This window comes from Pistacia vera, unplaced genomic scaffold, assembly GCF_008641045.1.
Source record: "Pistacia vera cultivar Batoury unplaced genomic scaffold, PisVer_v2 Contig352, whole genome shotgun sequence".
Lineage (NCBI taxonomy): Eukaryota > Viridiplantae > Streptophyta > Magnoliopsida > Sapindales > Anacardiaceae > Pistacia > Pistacia vera.
The window spans coordinates 271,849-296,500 of record NW_022196171.1 but is presented as its reverse complement, the minus strand read 5'-3'; the positions used below and the strand labels follow the sequence as shown (position 1 = coordinate 296,500).

Below are 24,652 nucleotides of genomic sequence, written 5' to 3'. Positions count from 1 at the left end.
TTATCCAATATTATTCAACTTTTTTTAAACCCCTTAAATTTGTTAATTTAATTAAATACCCCTAAATATTTTTTTAAATTACAAAAACACCCCTGAACCCACATTATACCAGATTTCAGCCACTGTTGCCAAAAGTTGGTCGGAATCTAATATAATGGCGCACTACCAGCTGAATCTGGCCGGTAGTGCACCGATCTAACCTTTTCCAGCCAAATCCACTGTGGATCTGGCCAGAAAAGGCTAGATCTAAGGCCAGATCTTTAGCCGTAACCAGACGTCAACGACGGCCAACATATGGTCGTCGTTGACCATCCACGACGGCCGTATCTTTGACCATCATTGACGAGCAAATGCGACCAGATCTAGCAGTCAATGGCCAGATCTAGCCATAGATCTGGCCTTTACCAGCCAGATCCACCGTAGATATGGCCGGTAAATGCCATATCGGTGCACGACCTGCAAGATCCAACCGGTCATGCGCTGATACGGAGACTCCGGCCACCCTTCGGCGGTGGGGCCGGCTGTAATTATTCAATGGGTGGGTTGATGGTGTTTTTGTTAACTTTCAAAGTGTTATTATAGGGGTGTTTAGTAAATAAACAAATATAGGAGATATTTTATTAGTTTCCAAATCCTACATCATAATACCTGCCCAATTTAACTTTTTTTAACTTTTTTCAAAAAACTTTTCTAAAAAATGTAAAAAAGTGAACCAAACGGAGCCTAAGTTTTATGAGTGAAATTCTTTAACAAACATAAAGTAACATCAATATAATCCATGTTACAACTGATTTAGGGTTCAAAATAACAAAGTTCATAAAAAAAATCACATTTTAGCAAAAAATGGTCTTCTTCACGGACTTCAGATCTCCATTATTCAATCCATCCTTAATTCACCATATGATAGGTCACATATCATTATCATCATTGTCAAGTGAAAAATGCCCCCATAATTGACCTTCCTCCCCCACAACATTAAAAGGAAACTGCAACAAGTCAAAAAAAAAATTGTTAGTCATCAGAGTCATAATTACAATCATGGTGACCTTAATCTGCAGCTCTTGACAACTTCTTAATTTATTCACTTCTTGCTCCAACTTGTGATGCAGTGAGTTTGTAGAAGATATCAATAGATGCTAGTCTTGAACTGCAAGTGATCAATGATTGAGAGAAATACTTAATGCACTTCAATGTTGAACATAGCAACAATCCACTTCAAAGTTTCATCTGTTAGTGTATGCCCTAGGAACCAATTGTGTCGTCGGTTTGAAGACATTATGTTTTGTATATATATATTAATGTATATATATTTTATCTTATTAATAGAAGAAAGTGTTCTTATTTCACATGTGGTTTATTGCTTCATTTATATATATGTATTACATGTGAAATGTTCGGATGATACAAATCTTTAGAAGATCAAAATCATATAAGTATTCCCTGTATATGTAATATTAATTGGACAATAATATTATATAGTAGGCATGCTGAATGCCTCCATAGAATATCATGTGATGGTATTAGTGTGGGTGATTATAAAAATTATATCACTAGGGCATTAACATGGATAAGCGGTTAGTGAACTGTTTATCGAATATGACCATTTATGATGAATCACTTGGACATTTAAAATGTAGTCGATGATTTATCATAAGATCTTACTCGTGTATTATTAATCCTTAGATCTGAGATATTACAGTTAGATTCTGCATAAACGCATATGGTTCATATGGTGTATAAATATGAGGCTAACCATGTCATGTATTAATAAGCTGATTTGGCCATGTGTTGTTTATGTGTGAGGACAAGTGATAGTCAAGATTGAATCCATTGACTTGGTATAAATTGATATCAAGCTCCTAGACAAATGTCAAGATATATTGGAAAAGGGAAATCTTCGGCCGGGGTATATAAAATGTTACTTGAAAAGTTGTTTCATAGTGACACGTTCCATATGTATTGATTGTCAATTTGATATAAAATTAAGATAAGGATTTTGACATACCATGAATCCATTCTTAATTAGGATTAGACAACGCAATGATTTGATTATACAGCGCATATGATTACAAAAAGGGTTCGTTGGAGTATATCTTCATTGTAACTTAGGGGTTATGGAGCATTGCTAGATACCTACCATAATCGGTGGGAGTTTTGTTCATAAAGTTTTATGACAAAATATATCGAAATAGACTATGATATTAGGCCCACAGCTAAACCATAGTGAATCTAAGAGGTCACACATAAAAACTAAGGAGAATGAAGAATAGAGAAATAGCCAAAGAGAGTTGATCATCCAAGGTTGGCTAGCACCTACCAAGGGTAATAAAATTATTTATATTATTATCATTGAATTAGATTTAATAGAGGGTTATATTAGTTATTATGAATAATTTAAGAGTTAAATTGTTAATTGGAATTAAATGGAATTCCAATTCATAATTAATCATTTTCTTTATATTAAATTGGATTTAATAATGGGCTGTAATTGTAAACATATGAACAATTTAAGGGTTAAATTGTTTATTGTTAATTGTGATTAAATGTTAATCCAATGTTATTATTTAAAGAAGTTTAACAATTTCATAATAATTATGGAATTATTTACAACTCCAAAAAAAATTATGGAATTGTTTAAGGAAATCTAAAACAATTACTGAATTGTTTACAAGGCTACATATATAAAGAAAATTATATATCAATTTTAGGGTAGAGATAAAAAATTGCTAAGAACCCTAAATGTCTCTCTTGGCCTAATTCTTCTTTTACATTAGTGTGGATACTCTTTTGTTTAATTTCTCTTGAAATTAAAAGTCTCCAAGGTTGCTAAGGACTTAGAGGTAACAAGTTATACCTTATTTGTTTTCAATTTGATTGAATTTTTTTGCAAAATATGAATATACATGTTATAGTATCACATGCATCATTCTCCATGTATTCCATCTTTCAAATGGTATCAGAGCAAAAGATTTGATCCTTATTTGTCTAAAATTGGCCAAAAAATTCATGTTCATATGTTGAATAATGTTGTGTAATTTTTCAAATTTTGATTTGTAAAGTTACATGTTAACTTGCTTTGTAAGAGTTGTAGATCCATGCATGTGTATCCTTTATATGCATAAAATTTGTTTTTGATCATGTTATTCAACTAGCAAAATTCGGCCATAGCTTAGGTTTTTGAAAATTTTAATTTCTATTAATGTTTTTATGATTCTTGTTTGAAGAATGTGATGGTTATGACACAAACATCAAGATTTAATTGAATTTTAGTGTTTGATTGAAGTTGGCCAAATGAGATTTGGGTTAAAATGTTGCTTGTTCAATATTTGTGGCTTGAAGAATATGATTCTTGGTGTTTACAGCATTGTATGGATGTAAATATGTCAATTTTGATAAAAATTGATGTTGTTCACATAATTTTGATTATGTGAAATTTTGGTCATGACAAGTTTGTAAATTAATTATTGATTAATCAGCATACTTGTTTAGACAATTCAAAAGTTCATCCCCACAACAAGGGCTATGGCATTTTCTGGTGTTTTAACGATCTGAAACAAAATAGGCATAAGCTCAACCCACTAAAAAAATCTTCTCACTTTCAGTGGAAATTATCTCTTCGTTGCGGATACTTTCTTCTCACTAATTCCCATTTTTTCTAATTACCTTCATTAAAAAAAAAAAAAAAATTAAACCCATTTGCTTATCTAATCTTGTTTTGTTATTATAGATAAAATCTTGTCAAGAAGTTCGGTTCGAAGAATTTTGGTTAGTGTTGATGCGTGATTTTGACACCAACGAAACGCACGTGTGAGATGCTGAGCTGGCCCAGAAAACACACATGAAAGCAAGAGAATCGAGAGCAAATAAAGTAAGAAAGGAGTTTTAAAGTGGTTCGGATGCTAAGGAAGCAAGTCTTACGTCCACTGATGTTTGTATTAATGATAAAGGTCAAGTCGCTTCAGTGGACTGACTTTACAATGATAATACAAAGTATCAAATGTTGTATATCCTAGAGAGAGAGTAGTTAATCCCTCAAATGAGAGGAGAGCTCCCAATTTATAGTGGGATAGATTGAAGTTATCATTTCTGAATATGTGAGTTGGTGGGATTATCCGTGTAAATCCTTCTTTATGTCACATTGCCCACCTTCTAGAGTAATTCACGCGATTTGCTGCAGAGATTTGACACGTGGACATCCTCTAGCCTTTCTTCAGTCTGGCGCGTACCCACTGTACTGACAGGAGTGTGCTGCTTGCATCATTACGTGACGCAGCTGCGCCAGAATGTCAGCGGACTCTTCCCAAGGTCTGACCTTTCGCACTTAACAGGGTGTCATGTCAACCCTATTTTCCCAGGCATAACAGTTAGAGAGGCAAACGACTATGCTACCATAGCCCTTGTTGTGGGGATGAGCAGGAGAAGTAAAGTTGGGTAGGGGCAGAACCGCAGAAGAACTGAGAAGAAAGTGATTAAAAAGAAAAAAAAAAAGAAAATGAGAACTGATATAAGAAAAATAGAAGAAAATGTAAATGAAAGGGAGAAGAAAGTACCGAAGAAAGAGAAGAAGAGACGAGATGGAAGAAAACGAAAAATAAAAAACAAATAGGTTTTTTTTTTTTTCATATTTTATATTAACATTATTTTTAATAAAAAACTAGAGGTATAAATTGGTAATTTAAATTATGATCACAAGGTACATCAATAATTTTATATTTAAAGAGTAGGTATATTAGTAATTTACTTCTTTATAAATATGATATAAAATAATAGAAAAATTTAAGTCAAATAATAAAGGGTATTTTCGTCTTCACAATGAATTAATGGAAATTATTCATAGAACATAATGTTTGCCAACATGGCAATGGGAAAGGGCGGGTGGGGATCTCATTCACCGTCCCCATACTTACCCTCAAAATCACTCCCCACCCCCGCCTCGTCCACATTACGGGAATGACAAGAATTCCCCATCCCCACCCCATGGAGAATATTGGAGGCCTGTCCCCAGCCCGTTAATTTTACCTTTGGAGAGAGTTGAAGTTTGGTTAGATCAGAGAGATCAAGTCAGCGTCGACGAACGGCAATATGAAGTCAGCCAAGGGCGAATGGCAATGGCGACAAGTTTAAGACTTAAGGGTTAGGGTTTGTTCTTGTTCAATTATTTAGGTCGAGGGAAATTGGGAAAATATGGGATTATATAAGTAGGATAACTGTATAATTAAGTGAAATATATAGAGGCACTAGTACACATACATACACACCCCCGCCCCATCCCGGGGATTGGGATTAAAACTCCTCCCATCCCTGCCTCATATGGGGCAGGTCGGGACGAGCTGCTGGAATTTCGGGAACCATTGTCATGTCTAATGTTTGGATAGTAAAATAATATTTTAAAAGTTTATGGGTAGGAAAGATTATTAAGTCATTATTTGGGTAAGAAAAAATAGTTTACTCATATATATGTACGAATAATATTAGTTCACAATCCAATCTCACAATCTTGAATGTAACAGTTTATCATTAGTTAACTTATAAAATAAGTTTTATCTGCTTTATAGATCTTACCTACCTATTTATAAGTTAACCAACGATAAATTATCATGTCCAGGTTGTAAAAGAAGTAATGTTAGCTTCTCAACTAACTTCATAAATCATAACTAATAATAGTTATGCGTAGTTGGGTACAAAGGACAACTTCCTCCTGAACATAATAAAAATAAAAAAGAAGTAAATCTGCAAAATTAATACAGAATTAACACGTGTCAAGATTACTATACTACTTCAGACGACAACGGAGTAGAGTAGATATTCACTATAATATGCTGTCCAGCAGGTCATGTTACAATGAATGAAACGGTCTCGTTTTAGCTTTCAAATAGACTGAACAACTTTTTGTACCATATAAACTGCCACCCGTTCTTGATTTTTTCTTCAATCCTGTAAGCCTATTAAGCGTGTGAGTGAGTTTGAATTTTGTGAAAAGAAAGAAGATGTGGTTGTTTGGTAGAAAAGGCCCATCTGGGTTCTCATCTTCTTCAACAGCCGAGGAAGTTACAGAAGGAATTGATGGGACTGGTCTCACTGCCATTGTTACAGGTTTTTTTTTTTTTTTTTTGCTAGGTGAAAAGCTAGCAGCTGTTGAACCTTGAAACTTTGAAGTTTGACTGGAGTGACAACGTAATGTCAGTAAGTTCACCATCACGGCAAGCAGACTGAGAGAATCGTGCCTAAACACATAAAAAAGACAATAGCCAATCAAACGTGAAAATATATCAGCTTATAAATTTGTCATAGCCAAAACAATGGGGAAAATAGTGATTCTGATAACAAAAAGCATGCACATGCAAAGGCAACATAAATGCACATAGAAGACATGCAGCACACAAACACAGGATAGCTAAGAGAGAGGACCCAACCTTGTGGTTTTCGTTTAAACTGTTTGAGATGAATCCTTAAGTTGATCTTTTCGTCTCCGATTTTCTCTTTTATTCTTATTTGTTTTAACCTCCTTTGACCTGGGATTAGATAACACTTTATAAGGGTATGCCAAGGCTAAGCATCAATCAAATATTATACACCCTGAAGCATCTGTCAATGAGTGTTTATGGAACCATCACTTAAGGACTTTAAAGGAGAGCACACACTGCCTCCCGAAGAAAATAATTAGTTGATAGTTAATGACATTGAACTGCAACATTTCTACTCACTCAATTATATGTTAAACCATTTGAAGTCGTAAAACAAATTGAATACTTGTAAACTGAACCACAAGCCCATGAGAAAAATAAAATCAGACAAACAGTACTATTCATACAAGTTCACAACAGAATGATAGGCATTGGTTGCTAAGACCACTCGTTACAGTAAATACTTTTCTGCAATTGGAAAACTGATCTAAACTCAAACTAAGCTTAATGGATTTGTACTCATGGACTATAGATTTCATAAAGACAGAAGATATGATTAATCTATGGCCAGGACAAGGACCAATAATAATTACTTCAAAATTTTCTAAACACGGCCAATGAATTTGAAGAGCTCTTCAGGAGGCACTTGCCAAATTGACTCAAAGTTGTTCACTGTTTCCATCTTTTTATAAAAATTGCATTTAGAAACTATCCTAATTCAACTAATATAGGCGCTGATAATCAGGCAATGGGATGGATTTCAATCATTAATTACATAGAAATTTGATAACTTAGAAAGTACTCAAAAGAAATCCTTAAAAGTTTGATGTCTTGATTTCTTAATTATATCAACCCCAATAAATGTCACTCTCCAAGTCATATGCTATCAGTTACAACTAAATACCGGCTGGATAAGTTGAGAGCTAAAAAGTGCAACACACAAAGATAATGCAAGCTATCTGCTAACGCAATGAGGGACCATATCTCTTATATACCTTCATTTCCACCATTAATAAATGACAATAGATCTCAACCGAGCGTTCATCCACAAGCTCCTCCTCAACCTCAACATTCTGAAATTTAAGGAAAATTGATTTGTTACCAAAGCTAACATGTATATTCCAGTTTGATTACTTAAATACCTTCAAATTATATTTTATAAAAATTCAAATTTGAATTAATGCACCAAAACACAAAGATTAGTCCACAAAAATAGTATGTTATAAGTGGCTACAAACAACAATAGACTTAAACCACCTTAAGTTTCCCCCTTTCTCGTAGTTCCTTTCTCTTCTTTGCATATAACCGATTCAAAAGCCGAATACTGGATCATCAGCTATGTTTTTTCAGCGGTTCCAACTTCTCCTCCTGAAGGACAACCAATTTTACAAAAAAACCACAAAGGTAAACCAAACATTAAAGACATTGGTCTCTTTCTAGCGACACACACCCTCTGTGAGATCATGGGCAAATGAAATGTCTCACGTATTTCCTCGGGAGATTTTCCTTCAATAATTCTAGCCAGTGCACGACTAGTGAGATCAACCAAAGGCTTCAATTGAGGTGTCAGCAGCTGAAATCATTCGCACAACCTTTTTGTATCCATCCGAACAAACTTCTCATCAAAATTTTGCGCTCCTAGAAATGATCGCATTCAAATTCAAAGGTTCAACTATTTGGAATCAATCTACAAACCTTGTAGGCTTATTCAACACCGTTCCCCCGACCACATGCACACCAAGGAAAAGAAAAGAAGAACTTCCCCTGATCTTCAACAAACCTTCCCATGGAACAGTACTTAGCGGTTCAATGTCCTTCATCTAGTCACTAAAATTAATCTAGGAGAAAAGTTGTCTTACATATGCAAAGAAGCTATGCAAGAAACAGAGAGAACAGAACATACCTTATTCGGCGCCCGGTACTTGATGAAACCGCAATAATCAAGTATTAAGCCAAAAATGGGAGGATTGACCCTCTGTGGAAGAGGTATAGCATAATTTTTTGAAGAACCCATGCCTGTTTGAAGAATTTCTCGGCATATCATGGGACAAACACATGGCAACTTCCTCTTCTACTTGCTGGATTGAACCATCAGCTTTTGAATCCAAATATAAGACTTCATCTAATTCATAAAACCACAACCAAAAGTATGTAAGAATAAAAACCAGGTGTTAAAGGCAACAAAAATATACATACGATATTATTTTGATCAGAGTAAGACATAGGCCAAGTCTCAAACCCAATGACTTCTGCATAGTAATAGAGAACTTACAGAGGAAAAATAATTATTACAGTGACATCCCGTGAATATAAATGCCAAAAAAAGGTAGTTAATAAAAATCTTAACATAGCCTAGTTCATAGACCCTAAATTATTTACCTAGACCACGGAAAACCCGTTATGGTCTTCAAGCAACAAGTGGCTCATTAAGACTAGATATTCATTATCAACCAATATTTCGAATAAAAATATTTCGAGAGAACAAGTATCTGGTATATCTCTTTCTTAAACCATTTGAAGGCACAAAGAAATACAGTAGACCAAAATTTAAAACTCATTTAACAGTTACGTGACATACCTCTGGTTTGACTACAGCCATTATGCCTTCTGACATTAGACAAGGACACCAATAAAAAGCTTTTAGGAGCTCTGGAAAGCGAACAACCTTGCACCTATGGTTTCAAAACAAACCAAATACATCGCAGTGATGGCTCCTGTTCTTCAAAAGATTAACTTTATTAGTTGATATAACTTTTCATCAACGCTTTCCAAATTGACTGGATTCTGAATCTCGATAGTAAGTGTAAGAACATTCTTGTAAGGAAAGCTTCCTCAGATCTTTTCAGTTGTCACGCTACTTAAAAGCAAAGCAGAAAGTAATATGGTAAACAAAATATGAGATTTTACACTGAAACTGCATTAGAAGACAACAATAATTAACTCAAAACTATTACAAATGGCAACATATAAGTCACATTTATAATAGTCAAATTTCTTCCGATTTTGTGTAAACATTAAAAGACTACTTCAAAACAAAAAATGAAAGCCCTTCGAGATCATATTTAATAGTACACACGTGTCACTTACAAAAGCAAGTTACTAAAATTGTCTCAATATTACAAACTACAAAATCAGATGATAAAAAAAAGAACAGATACCGTTCCCCCATATTTCCACAGTTTGAGATTAAGAAAACCTTGGAGCCATTGTCTAATTATGAATTTCACTTGTTTTGTGATGCAACAACCCAAAACATTTTTCTAAAGACATTCTTCAAGACTTAAAAGTTTTTCCAAACAAAATGATTTACAATAAAGGTCCCGCAAGAATCTTAATTTTATGAGACATATGAAGCTACAATGGACTATGCTACTAATCTCCACATCCAGATTTTTTCTATTGTCAAATTTCCTAACTTTCAATTTTTTATCATCATTATAATCAGCCATAAAGTCCCAAACCTTAAAATTAAGCACAAGTAACCAATCACAAAGACTCCCTATCCAAAACCATAAACTATTGTCCATTTCCAGAGTTAGCTCAAAAAATCATTAGTGTATTTGCAACAAATACAACAAAATCCATAATCTCTTCCCTTTCATATCCTATGTTCAAACTAAGTTCGATTAACTATCAACCATATCTAAAGAAAAACCAAATTACATTCGTTAATTAAGTCCATAGTCAATATGCACACATGTTTATTATGCGTTTCGCGAGAGAGAGCTTAGATTACCTTGAGAACGAGGCTAAACGGAGATAATTTTTTTACAGAGAGAAACGGAGACAGTGAAAACGGGAAGAAATGAGCTGGAGCTAGGGTTTGTAATCTCTGCTTTTTCTCTATGGGATTGATTGCCGGCTGTTGAGTTCTGCACGTGACTCTATCGATTGGTACGGTACCAGCGCACGTGCCGGTAGTTAGGGTTTGATATCGGGCTGGTCCAATTTGTTTTTGTTTTGGGCCGAAGAGAAGGCCCAATCATCTTCTTCTGGCGGTGATGTTGAGTCGGTTTGTTTTATGTTTCTTTCGTATTCATGTCGTCTTAAAAGTGAAATGACATAAACTGTCATATGAAAATTATTTCATTTAACTCACATGCCTTAAATCGGCATACCATCATCAATGTTTTAAAAACGAAACCCGACAATTTGGTCGGTCATCGGGTCGACTGATCCAACTGATTCAGGTTGATGTCATCATATTGACATAAGGATGTTAGCATAAAAAAAATGCCAAGCTCCGCTTGATTCTATTGGGTAGTTTTTAGAATAATTTTTTGAAAAAATTTAATTGGGTGGGTATTACGATATAGAATTTTAAAATTAACCTAAATATCCCTTATGTTTATTTATTTACTAAACAGCCCTAAATAAAATGTTCAAATTAATAAAACACCCTCAATCCACTCATAAACACGGATAGCCGACCACCACCACCGGAGGTGGTCAGAGTTGCCGATCAGCGTATAACCGACAATATTGCCGGTCGTACGCCGATATGGCCTTTTCCGACCATATCCACCTTGGATCTGGCCGGAAAGGCCAGATCTGCGGTTAGATCTGGCCATTGACGGCCAGATTTGGCCGCATTTGGTCGTCGATGACTAAGATACGACCGTCGTTGACGACTGTCTATGGCCAAAGATCTGGTCGTTGACGACCAGATCTTTGGCCGTAGATTTGACCTTTTTCGGCCAGATCTGACGTGGATCTAATCGGAAAAGGCTAGATAGCGCACTACCAGCCAATTCAGCCGGTAGTGCACCATTACACCAAATTCCTACCAGCTTCCGGCAGGTGGCCGAAATCTGGTGATTTGGGTTACTGGGGTGTTTTTGTCAACTTTCAAAAAAATTGGGGTTGTTTAGTTAAATTAACAAATTTAGGGGGATTAAGGAAATTGAATATTTTAGAAAACTATTTTCAAAATAGGTGAATAAGTTAACTTTTTTGGGAAACTAGAATGTTTTCCCAATATGTGAACCAAACGAAGCTGCAGATTCCAAATTTAAGGCTCTGTTTGGTTGTTTTTTGGGAATACTATTATTAGTATTCCCAAAAAGTTAAACAGTAAAATGCCCAAAAACTCACATATTATCCATATTATTCAACTTTTTTTAAACCCCTTAAATTTGTTATTTTAATTAATACCCCTAAATATTTTTTTAAATTACAAAACACCCCTGAACCCACATTATACCAGATTTCAGCCACTGTTGCCAAAGTTGGTCGGAATCTAATATATGGCGCACTACCAGCTGAATCTGGCCGTATGCACCGATCTAACCTTTTCCACCAAATCCACTGTGGATCTGGCCAGAAAAGGCTAGATCTAAGGCCAGATCTTTAGCCGTAACCAGACGTCAACGACGGCCAACATATGTCGTCGTTGACCATCCACGACGGCCGTATCTTTGACCATCATTGACGAGCAATGCGACCGATCTAGCAGTCAATGGCCAGATCTAGCCATAGATCTGGCCTTTACCAGCCAGATCCACCGTAGATATGGCCGGTAAATGCCATTCGGTGCACGACCTGCAAGATCCAACCGGTCATGCGCTGATACGAACTCCGGCCACCCTTCGCGGTGGGGCCGGCTGTAATTATTCAATGGGTGGGTTGATGGTGTTTTTGTTAACTTTCAAAGTGTTATTATGGGGTGTTTAGTAAATAAACAAATATAGGAGATATTTTATTAGTTTCCAAATCCTACATCATAATACCTGCCCATTTTAACTTTTTTTAACTTTTTTCAAAAACTTTTCTAAAAAATGTAAAAAAGTGAACCAAACGGAGCCTAAGTTTTATGAGTGAAATTCTTTAACAAACATAAAGTAACATCAATATAATCCATGTTACAACTGATTTAGGGTTCAAAATACAAAGTTCATAAAAAATCACATTTTAGCAAAAAATGGTCTTCTTCACGGACTTCAGATCTCCATTATTCAATCCATCCTTAATTCACCATATGATAGGTCCATATCATTATCATCATTGTCAAGTGAAAAATGCCCCCATATTGACCTTCCTCCCCCACAACATTAAAAGAAACGCAACAAGTCAAAAAAAATTGTTAGTCATCAGAGTCATAATTACAATCATGGTGACCTTAATCTGCAGCTCTTGACAACTTCTTAATTTATTCACTTCTTGCTCCAACTTGTATGCAGTGAGTTGTAGAAGATATCAATAGATGCTAGTCTTGAACGCAAGTGATCAATGATTGAGAGAAATACTTAGGCACTTCAATGTTGAACATAGCAACAATCCACTTCAAAGTTTCATCTGTTAGTGTATGCCCTAGGAACCAATTGTGTCGTCGTTTGAAGACATATGTTTTGTATATATATATTAATGTATATATATTTATCTTATTAATAGAAAAGTGTTCTTATTTCACATGTGGTTTATTGCTTCATTTATATATATGTATTACATGTAAATGTTCGGATGATACAAATCTTTAGAAGATCAAAATCATATAAGTATTCCCTGTATAGGTAATATTAATTGGACAATATATTATATATAGGCATGCTGAATGCCTCCATAGAATATCAGTGTGTGTATTAGTGTGGGTGATTATAAAAATTATATCACTAGGGCATTAACATGGATAAGCTTTAGTGAACTGTTTATCGAATATGACCTTATGATGAATCACTTGGACATTTAAAATGTAGTCGATGATTTATCATAAGATCTTACTCGGTGTATTATTAATCCTTAGATCTGAGATATTCCAGTTAGATTCTGCATAAACGCATAGGTTCATATGGTGTATAATATATGAGGCTAACCATGTCATGATTAATAAGCTGATTTGGCCATGTTTTGTTTTATGTGTGAGGACAAGTGTAGTCAAGATTGAATCCATTGACTTGGTATAAATTGATATCAAGCTCCTAGACAAATGTCAAGAATATTTGGAAAAGGGAAATCTTCGGCCGGGTATATAAATGTTACTTGAAATTTGTTTCATAGTGACACGTTCCATAGGTATTGATTTCAATTTGATATAAAATTAAGATAAGGATTTTGACATACCATAATCCATTCTTAATTAGGATTAGACAACGCAATGATTTGATTATACAGCGCATATGATTACAAAAGGGTTCGTTGGAGTATATCTTCATTGTACTTAGGGGTTATGGAGCATTGCTAGATACCTACCATAATCGGTGGGAGTTTTGTTCATAAAGTTTTATGACAAATAATATCGAATAGACTATGATATTAGGCCCCACAGCTAAACCATAGTGAATCTAAGAGGTCACACATAAAAACTAAGGAGAATGAAGAATAGAGAAATAGCCAAAGAGAGTTGATCATCCAAGGTTGGCTAGCACCTACCAAGGGTAATAAATTATTTATATATTATCATTGAATTAGATTTAATAGAGGGTTTATTAGTTATTATGAATAATTTAAGAGTTAAATTGTTAATTGGAATTAAATGGAATTCCATTCATAATTAATCTTTTCTTTATATTAAATTGGATTTATAATGGGCTGTAATTGTAAACATATGAACAATTTAAGGGTTAAATTGTTTATTGTTAATTGTGATTAATGTTAATCCAATGTTATTATTTAAGAAGTTTAACAATTTCATAATAATTATAATTATTTACAACTCCAAAAAAATTATGGAATTGTTTAAGGAAATCTAAACAATTACTGAATTGTTTACAAGGCTACATAATAAGAAATTATATATCAATTTATGGTAGAGATAAAAAATTGCTAAGAACCCTAAATGTCTCTCTTGGCCTAATTCTTCTTTTACATTAGTGTGGATACTCTTTTGTTTAATTTCTCTTGAAATTAAAAGTCTCCAAGGTTGCTAAGGACTTAGAGGTAACAAGTTATACCTTATTTGTTTTCAATTTGATTGAATTTTTTTGCAAAATATGAATATACATGTTATAGTATCACATGCATCATTCTCCATGTATTCCATCTTCAAATGGTATCAGAGCAAAAGATTTGATCCTTATTTGTCTAAAATTGGCCAAAAAATTCATGTTCTATTTTGAATAATGTTGTGTAATTTTTCAAATTTTGATTTGTAAAGTTACATGTTAACTTGCTTGTAAGAGTTGTAGATCCATGCATGTGTATCCTTTAGATTGCATAAATTTGTTTTTGATCATGTTATTCAACTAGCAAAATTCGGCCATAGCTTAGGTTTTTGAAAATTTTAATTTCTATTAATGTTTTATGATTCTTTTTTGAAGAATGTGATGGTTATGACACAAACATCAAGATTTAATTGAATTTTGTGTTTGATTGAAGTTGGCCAAAGAGATTTGGGTTAAATGTTGCTTGTTCATATTGTGGCTTGAAGAATATGATTCTGGTGTTTACAGCATTGTATGGAGGTAAATATGTCAATTTGAAAAAATTGATGTTGTTCACATAATTTTGATTATGTGAAATTTTGGTCATGACAAGTTTGTAAATTAATTATTGATTAATCAGCATACTTTTTAGACAATTCAAAGTTCTCCCCCACAACAAGGGCTATGGCATTTTCTGGTGTTTTAACGATCTGAAACAAAATAGCCATAAGCTCACCCCACTAAAAAAATCTTCTCACTTTCAGTGGAAATTATCTCTTCGTTGCTTTAGTTAATTTCTACCAAATCGACACAAAAAGTGCTATTTTGGAAGTTTATTTAGTAGTGTTAAAAGGTTTTTCAAACGCGCATCATGGGATCCGCGCGAGTGAATTATTTAATACCCTATTGTCGAAATCACGTCCAAAAGGCCACAGCCCATGAGCCCAAACGAAGTCCATGAACTTTGAATGTGATGGATACAAATTTAAGCCTGTTTTTTTTTTTTTTTTTGGTTGCATCTGAAGGCCCAATAACCTTTCCGATTTCCTCCACGTGGTAATGTGTCAGTCGCTGACACGGCCCTAACATTGATGGAAGACCACTGGACACTCTGATCCAAAACATTGGCTTATAACACCGAATCAATTGGCTTGTAAATAGCTTTACAGTTCTTGACTTCCAAACCACCCACGTCTCACATCCTTCTACCTTTAACCCCTCCATATCTGCCACTTGTCAATCTTCCTCGCCTCAACTGAACAAGTTCTTCCAACTCCCTAAAATTGATCTCCTAGACACTCTTTTTCCTGTGGCTCACATTTTTCCTCAAAATCCTAAGTCTACTTATCTTCTGTTTCTTTCCTCGGATTCTAAATCTTAGATCTTATGTGTTCCTGATCATCTTTTCTGAAGCAAAAAAAGCACAGTAAACACAAAATGTCAGGCAAAGACATAACTCTCCCAAAAGAAGATGAAGTAGCTTTTAAACAACAGGATGATCCATCGTCCACCAAGAACACTGCCGCTGCCACTCCTAGTAAAGCTGCAGGTTTTCTCAGCTTTCGCCAACTTAATGCCCTGGCTGTCATCATTGTTTTCTCAGCCAGTGGCATGGTAAGCCTTGAGGACTTCGCATTTGTCATCTTTTCTGTTATTTACCTGTATTTCCTCTCAAAAGTTGCCTTCCCAACTCTCCACCCTACAAGAGAACCCAGAGTTTACGACCCCAATAACAGGGTTCTTCGCCTCTACGTTTTGGCTGCTGCTGTCATCGGGCTTTTACTCCCCATAGCTTACATATTTGAAGGCATACTTGAGGGCGATAAAGAGGGGATACAAGCTGCAGCGCCGCATGTTTTTCTTCTTTCTAGTCAAGTTTTTATGGAAGGACTGGCCTTCTCGGACTGGTTTTCTACACCTATACGTGTATTTGTGCCGGTTTTCTATAATTCACGGAGAATTTTCACCCTTGTGGATTGGTTAAAGAGTGAGATTTCTAAGGTTGAAGGTGAGTATGGAGGATCGGCAAGGAGACTATATATTGGGAGAGCACTTGCTGTGACTAATATGGCCTTGTGGTGCTTCAATCTATTTGGCTTCTTGCTGCCTTTTTATCTTCCCAAAGCTTTTAAGAAATACTACTCTGCGCTCAAGGTCAAGGACTGATACTGATACAGCTTAAAATATTTATTTTGTCCCCTTTTTATTAAGATTATGGTGTATGTTAAAGTTAAACTCCATGTCCTTAGGTTTGAGTTTAATAGTAAAAAGTTTTCTTGTTTATTTGGGCTGATTATTATAAAAATGTACCATCTATGAGGAGTTCTATGTGTAAGCGGAAGTGCTTCTCTAATCAAGTCAATTACCAGTTTACAGTAACATGTCTAAAATTCTGTTGTATTGAACCCCATGAACAAAATTTTGAGGAAGTATACCCAGCTATGATAGTATGGCTGAAAATTAAAAAAAACCCAACTGCAACAAAATTAAATTAAATTAAAAAACAAGACAAATAAGCAGATTTTTGCTCACTCATCTCTCAAGAGTTGATTCTTTTAACTTTCAACTTTCCTTTTCCATTGTACAAAAACTTCCAAAAATGTAAATTGCATTTTGGTGATGGTAAAACAAACAAATATAATCACATGCAGTGGACACGAAAAAAAGTGCCAACTCTTCTACCATCTCGCAGCACCAAAAATTGCTCTACCGTGTCCTCCGGCTGCTGATATTTTCATAAATAAATACTCTATTGATCTTGAAGTATTATCTGCTGTCCAAAACTGTTAGCAAATAAAAATATCGATTCGTTATATTGACTAGCAGTTAAAATAACTCCTCTTATAACATTTTCAGTCTATCAAGGCAAAAATTTTCTTCAACTATCGTATAAAGTATCAACATAATTAAGGAAAAAGCATTACTCTGTACATCTGTGTGCAGAATCATTTCCATTCATGGATACTGGTAGAAGCCTTCTTTGTTGGCTCAATGATAAAATTTCCTGCATCCTTTGTGGCCAATCAGAATTCAATCTCCGAGCGAAGTCCTCCACCTCCCTAGTTGATTGGTAAGAATAGTAAAATAAATGTCATTTCTCCCACAGTAACCAGCTTATATATGAAAACAGCGGCTGCAAATGAAATGATTTACGAAAACAGCTGGAAAAAGCATATATTAGAATATGATTAGAATGAAATGTACAACCTGTCAAGTTCCTCCTTCATTACAGGATCCAAATCGTCATCACTATCAGAATCATCAAACTCAAGCTTAGGTGAAAAGCTAACAGCTGTTGAACCTTGCAACTTTGAAGTTTGACTAGGAGTGGACAACGTAATGTCACTAAGTTCACCATCACGGCAAGCAGACGTGAGAGAATCGAATGCCTAAAACAATAAAAAGAACAATAGCCAATCAAGAACGTGAAATATATCAGCTTATAAAATTTGTCATTGCCAAAAACAATGGGTAAAATAATGATTCTGATAACAAAAAAGCATGCACATGCAAAGGCAACACATAAATGCACATAGAAGACATGCAGCACACAAACACAGGATAAGCTAGAGAGAGAGGAGCCAACCTTGTGGTTTCCGTCTAAACTGTTTGAAGATGAATCCTTAAGTTGATCTTTTCGTCTCCGATTTTTCTTTTTATTCTTATTTGTTTTAACCTCCTTTGACTCTGAGGAATAGATAACACTTTATAAGGGTATGCCAAGGCTAAGCATCATCAAAAAATATTATACACACTGAAGCATCTGTCAACGAGTGTTTATGGAAACCATCACTTAAGGGACTTTAAAGGAGAGCACACACTGCCTCCCGAAGAAAAAAATTAGTTGATAGTTAATGACAGTGAACTGCAACAATTTCTACTCACTCAATTAGTATGGTTAAACCATTTGAAGTCGTAAAACAAATTGAATACTTGTAAACTGAACCACAAGCCCATGAGGAAAAATAAAATCAGACAAACATACTATTCATACAAAGTTCACAACACAATGATAGGCATTAGTTGCTAAAGACCACTCGTTACAGTAAAATACTTTTCTGCAATTGGAAAACTGATCTAAACTCAAACTAAGCTTAATGGATTTGTATTCATGGACTATAGATTTTATATAGAACAGAAGATATGATTAATCTATTGCCAGGACAAGGATCAATAATAAATTACTTCAAAATTTTCTAAAAATGGCCAATGAATTTGAAGAGCTCTTCAGGAGGCACTTGCCAAATTGACTCAAAGTTGTTCACTGTTTCCATCCGTTTTATAAAAAGTTGCATTTGGAAACTAATCCTAATTCAACTAATATAGGCGCTGATAATCAGGCAATGGGATGGATTTCAATCATTAATTACATAGAAATTTTGATAACTTAGAAAGTACTCAAAAGAAATCCTTAAAAGTTTGATGTCTTGATTTCTTAATTATATCAACCCCAATAAATGTCACTCTCCAAGTCATATGCTATCAGTTACAACTAAATAACCGGCTGGATAAGTTGAGAGCTAAAAAGTGCAACACACAAAAGATAATGCAAGCTATCTGCTAACGCAATGAGGGACCATATCTCATATATACCTTCATTTCCACCATTAATAAATGACAATAGATCGTCAACCGAGCGTTCATCCACAAGCTCCTCCTCAACCTCAACATTCTGAAATATAAGGAAAATTGATTTGTTACCAAAGCTAACATGTATATTCCAGTTTGAGTACTTAAATACCTTCAAATTATATTTTATAAAAATTCAAATTTGAATTAATGCACCAAAAACACAAAGATTAGTCCAAAAAAATAGTATGTTATAAGTGGCTACAAACAACAATAAGACTTAAACCACCTTAAGTTTCCCCCTTTCTCGTAGTTCCTTTCTCTTCTTTGCATATAACCGATTCAAAAGCCGAATACGTGGATCATCAGCTATGTTTTTCAGCGGTTCCAACTTCTCCTCCTGAAGGACAACCAATTTTACATGAAAAACCACAAAGGTAAACCAAACATTAAAGACATTGGTCTCTTTCTAGCAGCACACACCTCTGTGAGATCATCGGGCAAATGAAATGTCTCACGTATTTCCTCGGGAGATTTTCCTTCAATAATTCTAGCCAGTGCACGACTAGTGAGATCAACCAAAGGCTTCAATTGGAGGCTGTCAGCAGCTGAAATCAGTTCGCACAACCTTTTTGTATCCATCCGAACAAACTTCTCATCAAAAATTTTGCGCTCCTAGAAATGATCGCATTCAAATTCAAAGGTTCAACTATTTGGAATCAATCTACAAACCTTGTAGTCTTATTCAACAAACCGTTCCCCCGACCACATGCACACCAAGGAAAAGAAAAGAAAGAACTTCCCCTGATCTTCAACAAACCTTCCCATGGAACAGTACTTAGCGGTTCAAATGTCCTTCATCTAGTCACTAAAATATAATCTAGGAGAAAAGTTGTCTTACAGATGCAAAGAAGCTATGCAAGAAACAGAGAGAACAGAACATACCTTATTCGAGCGGCCGGGTACTTGATGAAACCGGCAATAATCAAGTATTAAGCCAAAAATGGGAGGATTGACCCTTTGTGGAAGAGGTATAGCATAATTTTTTGAAGAACCCATGCCTGTTTGAAGAATTTCTCGGCATATCATGGGACAAAACATGGCTACTTCCTCTTCTACTTGCTGGATTGAACCATCAGCAGTTTGAATCCAAATATAAGACTTCATCTAATTCATAAAACCACAACCAAAACTATGTAAGAATAAAAACCAGGTTGTTAAAGGCAACAAAAATATACATACGGTATTAGTTTGATCAGAGTAAGACATAGGCCAAGTCTCAAACCCAATGACTTCTGCATAGTAATAAGAGAACTTACAGAGGAAAAATAATTATTACAGTGACATCCCGTGAATATAAATGCCAAAGAAAAAGCTAGTTAATAAAAATCTTAACATACCCTAGTTCATAGACCCTAAATTATTTACCTAGACCACGGAAAACCCCTTATGGTCATTCAAGCAACAAGTGGCTCATTAAGACTAGATAGATCATTATCAACCAATAGTTCGAATAAAAATATTTCCAGAGAACAAGTAATCTGGTATATCTCTTTCTATTAACCCATTTGAAGAGCACAAAGAAATACAGTAGGACCAAAAGTTAAAACTCATTTAACAGTTATGTGACATACCTCTGGTTTGACTACAGCCATTATGCCTTCTGACATTAGACAAGGACACCAATAAAAAGCTTTTAGGAGCTCTGGAAAACGAACAACCTTGCACCTATGGTTTCAAAAACAACCAAATAACATCGGCAGCGAGGGCCTCCTGTTCTTCAAAAGATTAACTTTATTAGGTGGGTAATAACTTTTCATCAACGCTTTCCAAATTGACTGGATTCTGAATCTCGATAGTAAGTGTAAGAACATTCTTGTAAGGAAAGCTTCCTCAGATCTTTTCAGTTGTCACGCTACTTAAAAGCAAAGCAGAAAGTAATATGGTAAACAAAACATGAGATGTTACACTTGAAACTGCATTAGAAGACAACAAATAATTAACTCAAAACAATTACAAATGGCAACAAAATATAAGTCAACATTTTAATAAGTAATCAAATTTCTTCCGATTTTGTGTAAACATTAAAAGACTATACTTCAAAACAAAAAAATGAAAGCCCTTCGAGATCATATTTAAATAGTACACACGTGTCACTTACAAAAAGCAAGTTACTAGAAATTGTCTCAATATTACAAACTACAAAATCAGATGATAAAAAGAAACAGATACCGTTCCCCCATATTTCACAGTTTGAGATATAAGAAAACCTTGGCATTGCCATTGTCTAATTAATGAATTTCACTTGTTTTTGTGATGCAACAACCCAAAACATTTTTCTAAAGACATTCTTCAAGACTTAAAAAGTTTTTCCAAACAAAAAATGATTTACAATAAAGGTCCCGCAAGAATCTTAATTTTATGAGACATATGAAGCTACAATGGACTATGCTACTAGTCTCCACATCCAGAGATTTTCTATTGTCAAATTTCCTAACTTTCAATTTTTTATCATCATTATAATCAGCCATAAAGTCCCAAATACCTTAAAAATTAAGCACAAGTAACCAATCACAAAGACTCCCTATCCAAAACCATAAACTATTGTCCATTTCCAGGAGTTAGCTCAAAAAAATCATTAGTGTATTTGCAACAAATACAACAAAAATCCATAATCTCTTCCCAATTTCATATCCTATGTTCAAACTAAGTTCGATTAACTATCAACCAATATTCTAAAGAAAAACCAAATTAACATTCGTTAATTAAGTCCATAGTCAATATGCACACATAATTTATTATGCGTTTCGCGAGAGAGAGCTTAGATTACCTTGAGAACGAGGCTGAAACGGAGATAATTTTTTTACAGAGAGAAACGGAGACAGTGAAAACGGGAAGAAATGAGCTGGAGCTAGGGTTTGTAATCTCTGCGTTTTCTCTATTGGGATTGATTGCCGGCTGTTGAGTTCTGCACGTGACTCTATCGATTGGTACGGTACCGGTGCACGTGCCGGTAGTTAGGGTTTGATATCGGGCTGGTCCAATTTGTTTTTGTTTTGGGCCGAAGAGAAGGCCCAATCATTCTTCTTCTGGCGGTAATGTTGAGTCGGTTTGTTATATGTTTCTTTCGTATGCATGTCGTCTTAAAGGTGAAATGACATAAAACTGTCATATGAAAAGATTATTTCATTTAACTCACATGCCTTAAATTGGCAATATTATCATCGATGTTTTAAAAACGAAACCCGACAATTTGGTCGGGTGTCGGGTCTGATTCAACTGATTCAGGTTGATGTCATCATGCTGACATATTGATGTCAACATAAAAAAATTTAAGATTGTTTGGTTTATTATTATTATAGTTTATAGAATAATATTTTGAAAAAAATTAAATTGGGCGGGGTACGATTTAAAAATTAACAAAAATACCTCTTATGTTTGTTTATGTACTAAACACCCCTATAATAAAATATTAAAAGTTAACAAAAACACCCTCAATCTACTCAGTAAATACGAACAGCCGATCACCACCGTTGAAGGATAGCCAAAGTGTTTTTGTAATTTCTAAAAAATATATTTAGGGTATTTAATTAAATTAACAAATTTAAGAGGTTTAAAATAAATTAAATAATATAGAATAATATTTTAAAAATAAGTCATTTTTACTATTTAACTTTATTAGAAAATACTAATAATAGTATAATATTCTCAAGAGTAAACCAAACGGATCCTAAATTTTATGAGATAAATTCTTTAACAAACATAAAATAACGTCGATATAATCCATGTTACAACTGATTTAGGTTCAAAATAACAAAATTCATAAAAAAAAATCACATAATAATTGATACACATTTTAGCAAAAAAATGGTCTCCAAACTCCATTCTGCAATCCATCCTCAAGTCACCATATGACAGGTCACATATCATTATCATCGTTGTCAAGTAAAAAATGCCCCCATGCCATAATTGATCTTCCTCCCCCACAACATTAAAAGGAAACTGCAACAAGTCAAAAAAAAGTTGTTAAAGTCATCAGAGTCATAATTACAATCATGGTGACCTTGTTCTGCAGCTCCTGGCTACTTCCTAACCACGTACCAAATGTGTAAAGTAAATATAAGATTAATGCTCTCATTATTTGGTAATGAACACGCAAAAAGGACTGCTTGGAAAATGAGAGCTACATACAAGTTTCATTTTCAGTCAGTTAGAAGACTAAACATAATTTATTGAAACTTGATCAACTTTTATATATATATATATATATAAAAGAAATACATACTTAATTCTATAATTTAAAAATTAAAATTTGAATCTTGGTTAAATCAGACAACATTTCTCTCATTTTCTTCTCTTCTGTAATCGTAAACTTTTTTGATGGACAGGGAAAAAAAATTTGCGTATATATGAAAATAGAAAGAGGATCCACCTTTTATATTACTGCAAACATCACACATTTCCATTAAAGATTAAAAACCAATATACCCTATAATTAAATTAATTATTATTAAATCTTATATTATATTTAATTCAAATGGAGATTTAATAAGAATTATAAATAATTCTAAGAGAAGATATCAATAGATGCTAGTCTTGAACTGCCAGTGATCAATGATTGAGAGAAATACTTAAGGCACTTCAATGTTGACCATAGCAACAATTCACTTCAAAGTTCAAACACAGCAAGAAATCACTTCAAACAAACAACTTAAACCCATCGCACTCTAAATTCAACACAACAGGGCAGACATCAAAATTGCAAACCAAACAAAATCAATCAAATAGCTGAACAAGTGATTAATCGTTACTTTTCCAGATGAAATGAAGATGGGTACCTCGAAGTCTCGCCAAAAATCAAACAAGAAGCACGACGGCTGGAAAACAAAATGAGTTGCTGTCGAAGATGAAAGCAAGCTTCTGGCTGTCGCTGATGAAGATGAAAGCAAGAAATTGACGATGAAACGTGAGATCGCAAAATGAGAGACTGAAGTTATAGCTCGATGTCGATGGAAAGAAAAAAGGGGAAAGATCGGTTTAAGCCAGCTAATGAAGATGGGGGATTTTGTTTCACCCGGTTTATCCTAAAAACTGGTTGGACCGGCGGGTCGCTACAATTCCACCGATCCAACCCCAGGTGAAACCCCCTTCGTAGTATTTAGTCTTGCCCGGGCCAGCTTAGTGAGCGGTTTCCAGTCGAACCGATCAAATCGGCCGGGTTTTAAAACCTTGATTATTATTATTATTGGCCTACCCTAAACATAATAAATTTCAAAAGTGTTATAAATAATTTTGTAAGACATGTGGATTGTATTAAAATATAAACTTATGGTATACAAAAATTTATCTAAAATTTAGCGTAGTTTTTCATACTTGAAAACATGAAATATAAAAGCAACTACTTAGTTTATGGTAGATGACAAGACTTTAGCCATCTAAGTTGTTACCCATAACTTTTGTGTTTGAGTCACACAAAGTGTTTCTATTACATTTGTACTTATCAATTTATTGGGTTTATAAGGTGTTCAACGGATTCGAGTCTCACAAAGTACACCTATCACATTGTGACTCACATGGTTTATTGGGCTTATAAGATATTTAATGGATACTAAGATTATATGGACCCTAAAGATTAGTCTTGACTTATTGAGCGTATAAGGTGTTCATAAAGGAATTAGTTGAGTTGTGCACAATGACATTGAATAAATAAAAATACATGTCACCTCCATAATCATCAAATAATTGTTGTCCATCCTCAAAGTTTAAGATATAAAAAGTAACATTTTTTCTTTTATATGTTTTCTATAGATTTTAACTCTAAAA

At 34.4% G+C, this 24,652-nt stretch overlaps 2 protein-coding genes and 1 pseudogene across 3 annotated transcripts; 1 reads left to right on the top strand and 2 right to left on the bottom strand.

The window, feature by feature from the left end:
• Positions 1 to 6,125: 6,125 nt before the first annotated feature.
• LOC116139585 lies at positions 6,126 to 9,052 on the bottom strand (annotated as a pseudogene).
• A 6,382-nt stretch (positions 9,053 to 15,434) lies between these two features.
• LOC116139597 lies at positions 15,435 to 16,483 on the top strand. The gene has a single exon (XM_031425276.1). The coding sequence runs from the start codon at positions 15,698 to 15,700 to the stop codon at positions 16,424 to 16,426; it is 729 nt and encodes a 242-aa protein (XP_031281136.1). The 5' UTR covers positions 15,435 to 15,697; the 3' UTR covers positions 16,427 to 16,483.
• A 238-nt stretch (positions 16,484 to 16,721) lies between these two features.
• Positions 16,722 to 20,534, bottom strand: LOC116139557 (SKP1-like protein 21). Of its 2 annotated transcripts, none has more exons than XM_031425226.1 (9): positions 20,464 to 20,534; positions 19,775 to 19,996; positions 19,313 to 19,504; positions 19,119 to 19,229; positions 18,854 to 18,932; positions 17,847 to 17,947; positions 17,468 to 17,649; positions 17,192 to 17,319; positions 16,722 to 17,043 (listed from the first exon to the last, which is right to left on the bottom strand). In XM_031425226.1, the coding sequence occupies exons 1-9, from the start codon at positions 20,497 to 20,499 to the stop codon at positions 17,027 to 17,029; spliced, it is 1,068 nt and encodes a 355-aa protein (XP_031281086.1). In that variant the 5' UTR covers positions 20,500 to 20,534; the 3' UTR covers positions 16,722 to 17,026. The 2 variants fall into 2 exon arrangements, with proteins under 2 accessions (XP_031281086.1, XP_031281085.1); XM_031425225.1 differs by having other exon boundaries at positions 16,723 to 17,043; positions 17,185 to 17,319.
• Between the last annotated feature and the right edge of the window lie 4,118 nt (positions 20,535 to 24,652).

Excerpts from the sequence above, each read along its gene's own strand:
- LOC116139597 (XM_031425276.1), top strand. The coding sequence starts at position 15,698 with ATGTCAGGCAAAGACATAACTCTCCCAAAAGAAGATGAAGTAGCTTTT.
- LOC116139557 (XM_031425225.1), bottom strand. The coding sequence starts at position 20,499 with ATGTCAGAAGGCATAATGGCTGTAGTCAAACCAGAG. Across the intron at positions 19,997-20,463 it reads TGGCTGTAGTCAAACCAGAG|ATGAAGTCTTATATTTGGAT; the intron begins GTATGTCACATA and ends TTTATGAATTAG. Across the intron at positions 19,505-19,774 it reads TACCCGGCCGCTCGAATAAG|GAGCGCAAAATTTTTGATGA; the intron begins GTATGTTCTGTT and ends GATCATTTCTAG.